The 12,409-nt window shown below is 36.0% G+C and overlaps 1 protein-coding gene across 5 annotated transcripts in view; it reads left to right on the forward strand.

The window, feature by feature from the left end:
• SEC24B (SEC24 homolog B, COPII coat complex component) overlaps positions 1 to 12,409 on the forward strand; it is an 88,285-nt gene that overhangs the window by 35,356 nt on the left and 40,520 nt on the right. For 3 of the 5 annotated variants that reach the window (XM_064584950.1, XM_045880607.3, XM_045880608.3), the window contains exon 4: positions 5,161 to 5,265. The exons of the other annotated variants lie outside the window; for them this stretch is intronic. In XM_064584950.1, the coding sequence (XP_064441020.1) occupies positions 5,161 to 5,265 (105 nt within the window). The remainder of the gene's footprint in view (positions 1 to 5,160; positions 5,266 to 12,409) is intronic. 5 annotated transcript variants of the gene reach the window in all.

The following is a 12,409-nucleotide window of genomic DNA, read 5'->3' on the forward strand; positions in this document are numbered from 1 at the left end:
ATTTTGAAAAGCATTGTATTCCAGTGGTAAATATATGCATTGTGTGTATCAAACTCTGATATTTGACTTTTTTAAAAATATTTAAATAGGAATCAAGTATAAAAATCAGAAATAACTTAATTTCATCAGACATCATTAAAATGTTCCCATGTAATTAATAATAATTAATTACACTTAACGACTGAGCCACCCAGGCGCCCCTCACTGTAATATTATTAATTCAGAAATACTGAAAAGTAGACTGGTGGGAGTCATGATGTAATGTAAGTGTAATAAAGAAAAACATATACCACTAAGTGATAATAGGTTCCCCTGTTAGTGAATATTTTTGTGTTGTTAAAAGGAGGCAGAAAAAATTAAATATTGTATAAAATAAAAGGAGGTGAGAAATGATTATAAACATTATAAGTATTTTATGGTAAAATAGGTTGTACAATGCTTTATTGAATATCTCATATTGACTCTGAAAGAAATTATGTACAATTTTTATCTATGAGTTTTATCCAGTGTATCTTGAAAAAAATTGGTCATCCTAGAAAACATTCTGCTTGTTTTTAAAAGAATTTACATTGCTAAGAACACTACTCAGATTGGTGGAAGGTTCTTTTTTTAATTACTTGCCCTATCCCCTATAGGGTTAAGAATTAAGAATAGCTGAAAATAAGTGTTTTTAATTAAATATACACAAAAACACATTTTTAAAGTTCAATAATAATAATAGCTAATTATATAGTATTTAGTATATTTCAGGCAACTTTCTTTTTTTTTAAGATTTTATTTATTTACTAGAGAGAGAGAGAGCATGAGAGTGGGGAGGGTCGGAGGGAGAAGCAGACTCCCCGCCGAGCAGGGAGCCCGATGCCGGGATCGATCCCAGGACTCCAGGATCATGACCTGAGCCGAAGGCAGACGCTTAACCAACTGAGCCACCCAGGCGCCTGCAGGCAACATTTTAAGCTTTGAAATATATTAATTCGTTTAATCCTCACAACAACCATTTGAGGTAGTTACTACCCCTTTTTACAGATGATGTAAATGAAAACTAGAGAGGTCAGTAAGTTGCCCAGGGAAACATAGCTGGTAAGTGATAGAACCTAGAATTGAACCCAGAGTCCCCATCTTTATTCACAGCGTCCTGCTGCTTGTCTAGTCAGTCTTTCTTACTGTTTCTGCTTTGTTCTCATGGGACTCTTTCAAAAGCAGTGGGTTCTCTGACAGTAATAGTTTTGAGCTGTGTGTATACAGAATTATTAAATAAATTCATCATGACTCCCACCAGTCTACTTTTCAGTATTTCTGAATTAATAATAATACAGTGAGGGGCGCCTGGGTGGCTCAGTCGTTAAGTGTCTGCCTTCGGCTCAGGTCATGATCCCAGGGTCCTGGGATCAAGCCCCACGTTGGGCTCCCTGCTCAGCGGAGAGCCAGCTTCTCCCTATCCCACTCCCTCTGCTTGTGTTCCCTCTCTCACTGTGTCTCTCTGTCAAATAAATTTTAAAAAATCTTAAAAAAAAAAGAATATTCCAGTGAGCACCAACGCTATTTCTAACATATTTGGTCTTAACTGAAACATGAATGGCAAGGTAAAAGAAAGTCGATAGATATAGGGTGCCTTGATTAATCATTTAAGGAAGAAGGAAGTTTTCCCTTTAGTGCCAGAGATATTTTTATATCTCAGGGCTATGTATTATGGTAAGATTTAGGATGAGTTAAGGGTATGTGTTTTCTTTGTAAAGTGAGAGAATGGCTGTTGTTAACATAGGCATTTTCTTAGGTGGGTAAGTTTTAGAAAGAGAGTACTATGGAAAATTGATTCCCTTAAAACCATTATTTTGCAAAGACAATGGAAAGTCTTATAGTATGTGTACCTAGTTTGAAGACCAGCTTAGAAAAGATAACACTCAGAAGTTTGAACTCTTAAATTTAAAAAAAGCGAACTTCCACAAGGGATTTGTTCTCTTCAGACTAGTTTTATTTATTCCCAGTATAGCTGTATCCAGGGAACAGTGAAGATGCCTTTTATTAAGCAGCTCCAAGAATATGGTCTCCTTTTGAGTTTTGCCTGAAGGTACTTTAATATGAGAGGTAGTTTAAACCGAAGGTCCTTTTTAAAATACTGGGGCCCAGTTGATAACAAAGCTCTTCATCATGTTGGGTTCTATCTATGAAGTGTGTCTTGCTTCTTGATTTACTAGATTCACACTGAAAAGCTCTGATTAAAACAGAGTAAGTTAGGATTCAGCATTGCCACCCCATTTGGTGGTGGTGGTAGTGGGTGGGGTGGGAGGTACTCCGTGTACATTTCTACAGTGGCTTTCAGGCCAAGCTCTAGAAGATGCGTATTCTGCCACCTCATATATGCAATCTGAGTATCTCATACATAGGTTCTGGCTCCTAAAGAAGGTCTAAATAAAGGCACTCAGGAAGTTTGCATAACCGTTTACATACCCTAGAGTAGATGACTTGGCTTTCAACTCCTTTTTGGCTGTAACTCCCCATTTGTTGCAGTTTGTATGTAGTGTACCCAGCCTAAAGCAGGGCGTTTAAATAAGGATTGATTGTTATCCTGGAGTCACCAATAAAAATGTCAGTCATATTCTTGTGCCATTAATATTCTCAAGCTTCAAACAAAGTTTATTTGGACAAGTAAAGGAAGGCTAAATTCTGAGTATAGTAAGAGTCACAGTTGAGGAAGGGCTTAAATCTTGACACTTTTATCTTTAGCACTTCTCAAAAAGGATTGCATCTTTTTTCAGGAAAGTAAAAATTTGAGTATGCTGTGTGACATTCTGTTAATGTAGTACATTGACATCCATAGTATAACATAAAATGATATAATAATATTACTCTATTTTATTCATAGGTTTGTTCCAGTGCATTAAGTAGTTGCTCTTTAGATTTTTTTTTTAATCATTGTGTAGCCATCTCATTTGTTTCCAATTAAGCATTGGATATTTTTCCAATAATAAGTGAATCTGTTTTTAATTAGTAAATGTGGAGAAAGAGAGGAAAATATTTTATCATACATATAGGTTTGTGCTGTTCTTTGCCTCCTTTGATTAGTTACAGAGTCATCAGCCTGAATGTTGATTCAGTCATGAAAAGAATGGATTCTCTTCTGATTTTTTTCCTGCTTAGTGGCCCTTCTTAGCGCAGTAAATGGAGTTTCTTCTTTCTCATTTCTTCTTAATGTGTACAAACACTTGTGCTTTTTAAAGTGCAATGCTAATTGCATTTTGAGAAAGTACTTAATTTTAAAGAGGTTCTTAAATTGAAGAATTTGTTTACTTCTAAAATCTTTTTACAGGGGTGCCTGGATGGCTCAGTTGTTAAGCATCTGCCTTCGGCTCGGGTCATGATCCTGGGGTCCTGGGATTGAGTCCCACTATGGGCTCCTTGCTCAGCGGGGAGCCTGCTTCTCCCTCTGTCTGCCACTCCCCCTGCTTGTGCTCTCTCTCTGTCAAATAAAAAAATAAAATTTTTTTACAGTTAACTTGTGTTTAATTGCAAACTGTTTAGTATATTTAACGCAAGGTCTATTAGTCAAATTTTCATTTTAAATAGGCTTTTGTTAGAGGAACATGCCACTCCGAATTTGGTCTTTCAGAGTATTAAATTGATTTCTTGTATTGCCTGAATTTATTTTAGTTCACATTGATTTTTACTTTCTCAGATGAGTTTGTGATAACTACTATTTTACCTATATATATTTTTGAAAGATTTTATTTATGAGAGAGAGAGAGAGAGCAAGCATGAGCAAGGGAGGGTGGGGAGGTCAGAGGGAGGGGAAGAAGCAGGCCCCCCGCTGAGCACAGAGCCACCAGGGGGCTTGATCCTAGGACCCCCAGATCATAAGCTGAGCTGAAGTCAGACGCTTAACCAACCGAGCCACCCAGGCGCCGCCCCTATTTTATTTTATATGTAAAAGATGTCTCAGCAAAGCCAGCAGATTTTTCTGTGACTTATTTGGTCCTAGTGAGAAGATCAAAGCTTCACTCATCGACAGTTTAACCTTTGCTCTCTTCTGAGCTCAAATTTTTCTCTTTAATAGTGTTTTTCCTATGATAGACATGAGTTATGTTTATTAACATAACATGCTAATTTTAAAAGGTCACCTGAAAGAAAAAAAGAAAGAAAGCATCAGAGGACTACCATGTGATTTTGGTGAGGCAGGGCTTTATTGTGCTTCCGATATTGTGAAATGTCCTTAAAAATCCACACTGTGTTTCTGTGTTTTTTCTTTTATCTTTTTTTTCAAGTTGAATTATAAGATTTTCTTTATAAGGATATTTATTCATTTTTATATTCTTATTTTTAATTGGGATTATCTTCCTTCATAAGATTTTGTGAATGTTAATTTTTAGCCTAATTTTACCAGAATTATTAAATAATAAAAATACCCACTTTTTTTTTTTGAAGAAGTGTTACATAGTACAGCTGTACCTTTTCCACACAATCTTCCTTCTCGTTGTGTCTTACACAGAAGACCAGTCTCATCCACCTGCTTCAGACTGACGTGTATGCAATAGGCTGGGATGATTGGCCATCTCAGAAAATTCACTGTTTTGTAATTGTCACACTTGTAGGACCACAGTTAATAAGCTCTTTTTTTTTTTTTTTTTTGAGCGTCTGTGAGCAGAGAACTATTCTGAATACAGTTCTTTTCTTTAACTGTCATTCTTTTTCCGTTATGAGAACTGAGTTACCATCAAAGTGGCATTAGCAGAAGGAAGGTATCAAGTATTTGATGTGTGTTGAATGTGGTATAAATTCATTTCAGTAGAAATGATCACTGCTCAGCAAGAATGCATAGTCCCAAAGGAAGTATACCACAAGGGCCCTAAGGTCAAAGAAGGTAAACATGTATAGAGCTCAGTAAAATTTTCACAGTATCATTGCAGTTTCCTGAATATTATCAGTGTAATACGTGGTACTTTTTCACACTTAAACCAGTTCATGTAAAAGCTGCTTTTACTAAACTGCTTTGCAGAAATTTTCTAACGGTTCCAGTTTTGATAATAAATTTGCTAACATTAAAATGCATGCTGGGATGTTCTTTAGAATGTCAGAGTTCTTTCTCACTTTTAATGCAATGTCAGAATTTTATTTCTCATCTTTCCTGTTGGTTTGACTCTTGTGTTTGTGCTTTCCACTTTACAGGCATGCAGTATGGTGACTATGTTAATAATCAAGCTAGCTCCGCACCAACTCCCTTGTCATCAACTTCCGATGATGAGGAAGAGGAGGAGGAGGATGAGGAAGCAGGTCTGCTTTAGCTTTACGCCAGTTCTTGATCTTTTCCTACTCAAGTTTTCTTTTTATGTCCACAGTCTGTTAGCCTTTAAAAAAAAAAAAAAGTATCTGCAGATTTAGCTCCATGAACTTGCTTGGTTTGGGTTATAGAAGGTTGGGTCGCTTGAAATGAGGTGTTTTGCTTGTTTGTTTTATTTTTCCTCCTTTGGACATCTTTTACCATTTTGTAAGTAACAACACATCTTTCATGATGGTAGAGTGCTTTCTTCTTTCAGAAATGCATTTCCTCTCATGTCACATATCAAAGAATGAGCCCTAACTGAAGCTTTTGGCCTATGATTGCTTTAGCACCTTTTAGGCATAATGTTTTATTTTCTGCTCTGCATGCCACTTTAATCAAAATAAACCATATGGATTTTATAATAGTGAAAGAGAAATTGACAATGTTTCTTTTAGGTCCTTTTTGGCCCTTGTCATATATTTAAAAGGCCCCAAATTTGTAGTTACTATCCTGCTTGAAGTAGTAGTTCACATCTTGCTAGTGAAGAAGTTGTGTATATGATTATATGTTGAAGCCTGTTTAATATCTTTTTCTGGCTTTGCTGGGTAGAACACTAAGTAGTTCAGTTCCTTCATTAATTTTAATAGTTTAAGACAACAATAAGTGCTGACCTTTCAAGTTATATATGACCATGATTCTCCTTTGGTCATCTTTATTACTGAGTAGAAGGATTTGCTCTATAAACAATATGTTTAAACACAAGTTTATTTCTTACACATTTTTGAAATATTCAGATCCTTGTGCACAATTAGAGGAGGGGTAAAAATAGAGGGTTATAGATGGGGAGTAATTTTTTTTCTTTAAGTAGGTAGATACCCATCTATCTTTCTGGATTTTTTTGTAATTTTTAAATTTTATATAATTTCAGTCTTACAGAAAACTTGTAAGAAGAGTAAAAGAAATTCGCATGTACACTTATATAAACCATTTTTGCCCCACTTGCTTTATTATTATACATTTTTTTCCTGCATCATTTGAAAGTAGGTTGAAGTTATCATGTACTTTTACCCCTCTGTACTTTAGTATGTATTTCTTCATTATAAGAACAATGTCAGGCGCCTGGGTGGCTCAGTTGGTTAAGCGACTGCCTTCGGCTCAGGTCATGATCCCAGGGTCCTGGGATCGAGTCCCACATCAGGCTCCCCCTGCTCTGCAGGGAGCCTGCTTCTCCCTCTGCCTGCCACTCCCCCTGCTTGTGTTCTCTCTCTCTCTCTCTCTCTCTGTCTAATAAATAAATAAAAATCTCTAAAAAAAAAAAAAAATAAGAACAATGTCTTACGTAACACAAATGCAATACAGTATTCAGGATATTAAACACTGATGTAATAATATCTGCTACACAGTCCATAGTTAGATCTCAACAGTTGTCTCAGTAAGATCTTTTATAGCTGTTTTCATGGCCCAGGATCCAATTCAAGGTCATCCATTGAATTTTGTTGCCATTTCTATTTAGACTCCTTCCATCTGAGACAATCCTTTAACCTTTCTTTCTTTTTCTTGACTTTGACATTTTTAAAGAATACAGGCAAGTTGTTTTTTAGAATGTACCTCAGTCTGGGTTTATTTGATCTGTCCTTGTAATTAGATTCAAATCATGTGTTTTTGGCAGGATTACCACTGAAGTAATATTGTGTCCTTAGTGCATCCTGTCCAAGGCACATGATGTTGATTTGTTCCCATATTGATGATGTTAACTTTGAGCACTTGATTAAAATGGTGTCTGCCAAGTTTCTCCACTGTAAAGTTACCACTTTTTCCCATTGAAATTAATAAGTAATTTGTGGGGAGATTTTTTGATACCATGTAAATGTCCTGTTCTTAATTAAACTGTCACTCAGTTTTAGCATTTATTAATGATTTTCTAATTCCAACATTCCTTCTATATTTATGGGTCAAGGTTTCAGTGTAAAGGAGAGCTTTTTCTTCTCCCTTGTTGACTTCCTTGGGTTCATATTGACTCATGGATTCTTATTCACTCAGTAATAATCCATTACAGTCATTAGTTATTTCGATAGCAGCTTGTCCTAGACGTAGTCAGTGACAGCTTCTTCAAACTGTCTTTTGAATATGTTCCCATGAATCTTTAAGCACGTTGAGGTCTCGGTAAGATATTCCTAGCTCATCTTATACTGCTGCAACGATGTACTGAGCCATTTCTCCAAGACGTCCTTTTTCCTTTAGTGAAGAAGGGTATTTTAGAAACTAAGATCTGATTGTAGTGTGTGGTTATTGCTACTAATGGGTGGTTGTTCTCAGGCCTTGTAGTAGTGGTAGTATTTGAGCACTTTGTGCCAGTTGCAGCACTAAAGAACTAATGGATTTTTATGTCAGTTTTTCTAGAGTCAAGTCCTGACTTTGACACTTACTAGCTTTGTGACAAGTTTCCTAAACTCATTGAGTCTCAGTTTACTCATCTGTAAATTGGGAGTAGTAATAGTAACAATTACATATGGTTATTTTGAGGATTGAAGGTATTCTTTGTAAAGAGCTTAGAACGGTGTCTGGCAAATGAAAAAGATTAACAGTCATTGACATTGAGATTATGTCCTTAACTGCAATTTTTTCTTCTCAACAATCCTGTAAACCAGAGATAATTGGCTCCATTTTACAGAGTTGACTGTGATCTGAACAAGCTAAGTACCATTTGTCTCTGGTCTCACAACTACTAAGTAGCAGAGTGGAGATTGAAACCGATGTCTCTCTTGTCTGCACAAAGGTGTGAAAAAAGGAGTCTCTATCTCCTAGTGAGAACACAAAGCACTGGAGTAGGAGGGAACTAAAGGGCATGTGGCAGTAATCACTACTGTATTACTCACATATTGTCTTCCTCCTGCCTTTTTTTATTATGCAGCAAAATAGTAAGACTATATCATGGACATTTTTACTAGAATCCTCTGTTCTCAATTCATGGTTTGTTAAAAAAAAAATCATATATTTGTTGATTGCAAATTAAAGACATGTTCTGAATGGGAAAAAATGTAGCTTTTAAATGAATTTTATTTTATTTTTTTAAACCCTGCTCCGTTACAGTAATTTTTTCATGTGTAAAGAGGTAAAAGAAAGTGGCTTAAATTGTTGTAGGGACTACATACAAGTATTTATATAAAGTAGAGATTTAGAGTGCTCTACTTTTTAAGCATTTCCCTGTATTCATGGGACTTTTGTGTGTTTAGTTTATATGGAATTGTTCTCCACTTTTGAAAAAATAATGAGATATTAATGAGCAGGTTCAGAAATCATTAATATTCCTCTTTATAATTATGGTATAGAGTTGGTACTAGGGACAGTCTTACATTTTGTTAGACAGTCTCAGAATTGTTGGAGAACAAACCTTTAAAGGAAGCTTGAGCAAGTAGCAAGCTATCAGGTTCCCGTATGATTGTGTCTTAAATCCTTCTCTTTAAGTTTATTCAGTCATGGGTATTCACTCCTTCAGTTGTTAGTGCTTGAGTGGACCATCAGTTTTAGACAAATACTTGAAAGTGGAAGTGAAAGGAAATAAGCAGTGAAATAAAAATTGAGAAGTGAAATGATGTGAAAGGGGGGAAAGAACACAAAGACTAATTCAGATTTTAGACTTTATCAGCCCTGTTCCTGGAAAACACTGTCAGGTCATGTTCTGTTACCTGCTATACAGACTCTCAAGCACCTTTCCTCTAGGGAATTTTCAGGTTGGGAAGAGGTGAGGGGACAACGGGTAGCTTTCTCACACGGCTCTGGGAATGTGACAGCTTGGTGCTGTATTTTGTAAGTGCTAGTGGAATAAAACTTTTGATTTTTCATAAGGAATTTTAAGGTCATAGTCAGTTTTTGTTTGACTTTCACACAAGCTAATAGTAATTAATCAGTTCCAGGTACTACGTCAGAGATAATGATATGTTTATGGTTTGCCTTGGGTATTTTAAAAGGTAGTGTTGTATTTTGACACAGAATAAGTTAAGTAGACTCCTGTAGATAACAAGACAATATTGGCCTGCTTAGGTCTAACTTCCAAAGAGAATTCTTATTTTTTTTAATTCAAGTATATAATACAGTATTATTAACTATAATACTATGCTATATATTAGATTTCTCAGACTTATTCATCTTATTCACTCTTTGACCAATATCTCCCCTTTTCCCCTACCCCTCCAAAGAGAATCCTTAGGATTCAAATCTTTCCCTTTAATTAATGTAATATTTTATTATTTTAACAGGTAAATGTCTTTCAGCTGAATTCAATAGATATGTAATATATTTTTAAAATTCTATAAATTGAACACATGTCCTGGGTCTCTGAAGGATATAAAAGGATATTCATGCCACAAGAAAAGTATTTGAGGGTTTTCAGTGTTCATCTACATTAAAAAGAAAATACGGTACCTGTTACCTGATATTTAGCTTATAAACATGCCATACATATGTATATATGATTGCTATAGCTGGAAACTCCCAACTTTCTGTATAGTGAGAAGGGGCAGAGTATTAGGGCTACAGTGGAAGGAGATTTGGTACCAGCATCTAGAGTTAGAATTCAAAAGGTACTTTCAAATAGAAATAGTATTCAAGTAGTAATTAGATGTCTAGGCTAGCCTCAAATCTAATTAACTGAAATACTAAACATTTGAAAATGCTCTCCTTTTTTTTTCTCCAGCCATGGCAAATGTATAGTATTTAATCGGTAATATAGATTATGTGTTTTATAAGTACCTGCAAAGTGGACCTATCTAAGGTTTAAGAATGAGGGCAAGTCCCTAAGCTATTCATTTGACTAAAGCCAGCTTATACACAGAAAGCAGTATTTTGCTTGGTGTCATGCTTCCAGAGATTAATATAGTAGCATAGCCTCCTCCATATACTCATAATATGATAAGGAAGCATATATGATTACAATATATCTTGGTAAGTGCATTAATTAAGGGGTGAGAAAATGTCCTGACGTAGGAAAGGAAATGATTTTCCATGGGTATATCAGAAAGGTTTTATGGAGGATTTGAAATTTGAAGGATGAGTAGGAATTTGCCATGTGGAAGAACAGAATCTGGGCTACTGAACCAATATCTGCGGAGCATAAATGCAAGAAAAGATGGTATGTTGGGTGCAGAATTAGAAGATCAGTGTGATTGCATCATAAGGTAAAAGAGAGAAAATGGTGTGGGAATAGGAGAGAAATAGAGGTGAGGAGGGCAATTGGATCCCACATTTTGAAGTTCCTTATGATACCACAAAGGTATTTAGACTTTATTCTGTAAGATGGTAGGGGAATCGTGAAGGTTTTTTTAGACTTGTTCAAAATATTAACTTGTATAATGTACTTCTTAAAAAAATACCACTTTGACTTGTGTTGGCAGTGATGTCGTGACCTAATTAGAATTAAACAATAAGTTTTAGCAGAGCTTGAGATGTTTAGTTCAGTGGTTCATCAGGATTTAAAACTTTTATCATGGTTTTGCTATTTTAACAAGTTGAAAATAGAGATTTGCTTTGGTGCTTTTCTTCCTAAAGTGAATTTTAAAGTAAGCTAGCAGGTTTCAAATTATTTAATAAAACAATATATTTTTTTAATTTATTCATTTGAGAGAGAGAGTTGGGGGGGGGGAGCGGCAGAGGAAGAGGGAAAGAGAGAGAATCTCCAGCAGACTCTCTACTGAGCGTGGAGCCTGACGTAGGGTTTGATCCCAGTACCCTGAGATTATGATCTGAGCTGAAATCAAGAGTCAAATGCTCACCCTACTGAGCCACCCAGGCACCTGAAAACAGAATATTTCTACAAAATTAATACTTTAAATATTTAAAATAATTTGGCATGTGTAAGCAGTCTTACCTTTATTTTTTTTTCAAGAATAATTATTTATTGATATTTACATTTAAAAGTTTTTCTTGGGTGCCTGCGTGGCTCAGTCAGTTCAGCGTCTGCCTTCATCTCAGGTCAGGATCCCAGGGTCCTGGGATCGAGTCCCGTATCAGGCTCCCTGCTCAGTGGAGAGCCTGTTTCTCCCTCTTCCTCAGCTGCTCTCCTTGCTTGTACACTCTCTCTCTGTATCTATCAAATAAACAAATAAAATCTTTTTTTTTAAAGATTTTATTTATTTACTTGACAGAGAGAGCCGAGAGCAGAAACACAAGATTCAGAGAGAATGCTATGTATTTTTTTTTCTTTTCTTTTTATTATGTTATGTTAATGCTGTGTATTTTTTTAAATAATAGCTTTATTGAAATACTGTAAAATTTACTCATTTAAATTGTACTATTTGGCGGTTTTTAGCATATTAACAAAGTTCTGCAACAATCACTGTGTAATACGAAAACTTTTATCACCCCAGGGAGAAACTTCATACCTTTTAGCAGTCACTTCCTGTTCTTACCCTCCTCCACACATACATACACACAGCTCTAGGCAACCACTAATCTACTTTTTGCCTCTAGATTTGTCTGAGCATTTCATATTAATAGGTCATATAATATGTGGCTTTTTTTGTGACTGGCTTCTTTCTCTTCTCATAATGTTTTCAAGGTTCATCCACGTTGTGGCATATATCAATGCTTCGTTCCTTTTGGGCGCCTGGGTGGCTCGGTTGGTTAAGTGACTGCCTTCAGCTCAGGTCATGATCCTGGAGTCCCGAGATCGAGTCCCACATCGGGCTCCCTGTTCGGCGGGCGGTGGGGAGTCTGCTTCTCCCTCTGACCCTCCCCCCTTTCATGCTCTCTCTCTCTCTCTTTCATTGTCTCTCTCTCAAATAAATAAATAAAATCTATAAAAAAATACTTCGTTTCTTTTTATTGCTGAATAATACTCAGTTGTGTAGATATATCACATTTTATTTATCCATTCATAAGTTGATGGACATTTGGGTTGTTTCCACTCTTTGGCCATATGAGTAATGCTGCTGTTAACATTCATGTACAGCTCTTTGTGGAGGTGTGTGTTTTCATTTCTTTTGAGCGAATTGCCAGGTCAGTAGATAACTCTGTGTTTAACCTTTTGAGAAACCGCTAGAACGTTTTCCAACATGACTGCACCCTTATACAGTCTCATGAAGTTTCCAACTTCTCTGTATTCTTGCTAAAACTTGGTATTATCGGTCTTTTCAGTTACAACCACCCTGGTGGATGTGA

Source organism: Mirounga angustirostris, unplaced genomic scaffold (genome assembly GCF_029215605.1).
Source record: "Mirounga angustirostris isolate CCGP_5_RB_7025 unplaced genomic scaffold, mMirAng1.0.hap1 SCAF_2, whole genome shotgun sequence".
NCBI lineage: Eukaryota > Metazoa > Chordata > Mammalia > Carnivora > Phocidae > Mirounga > Mirounga angustirostris.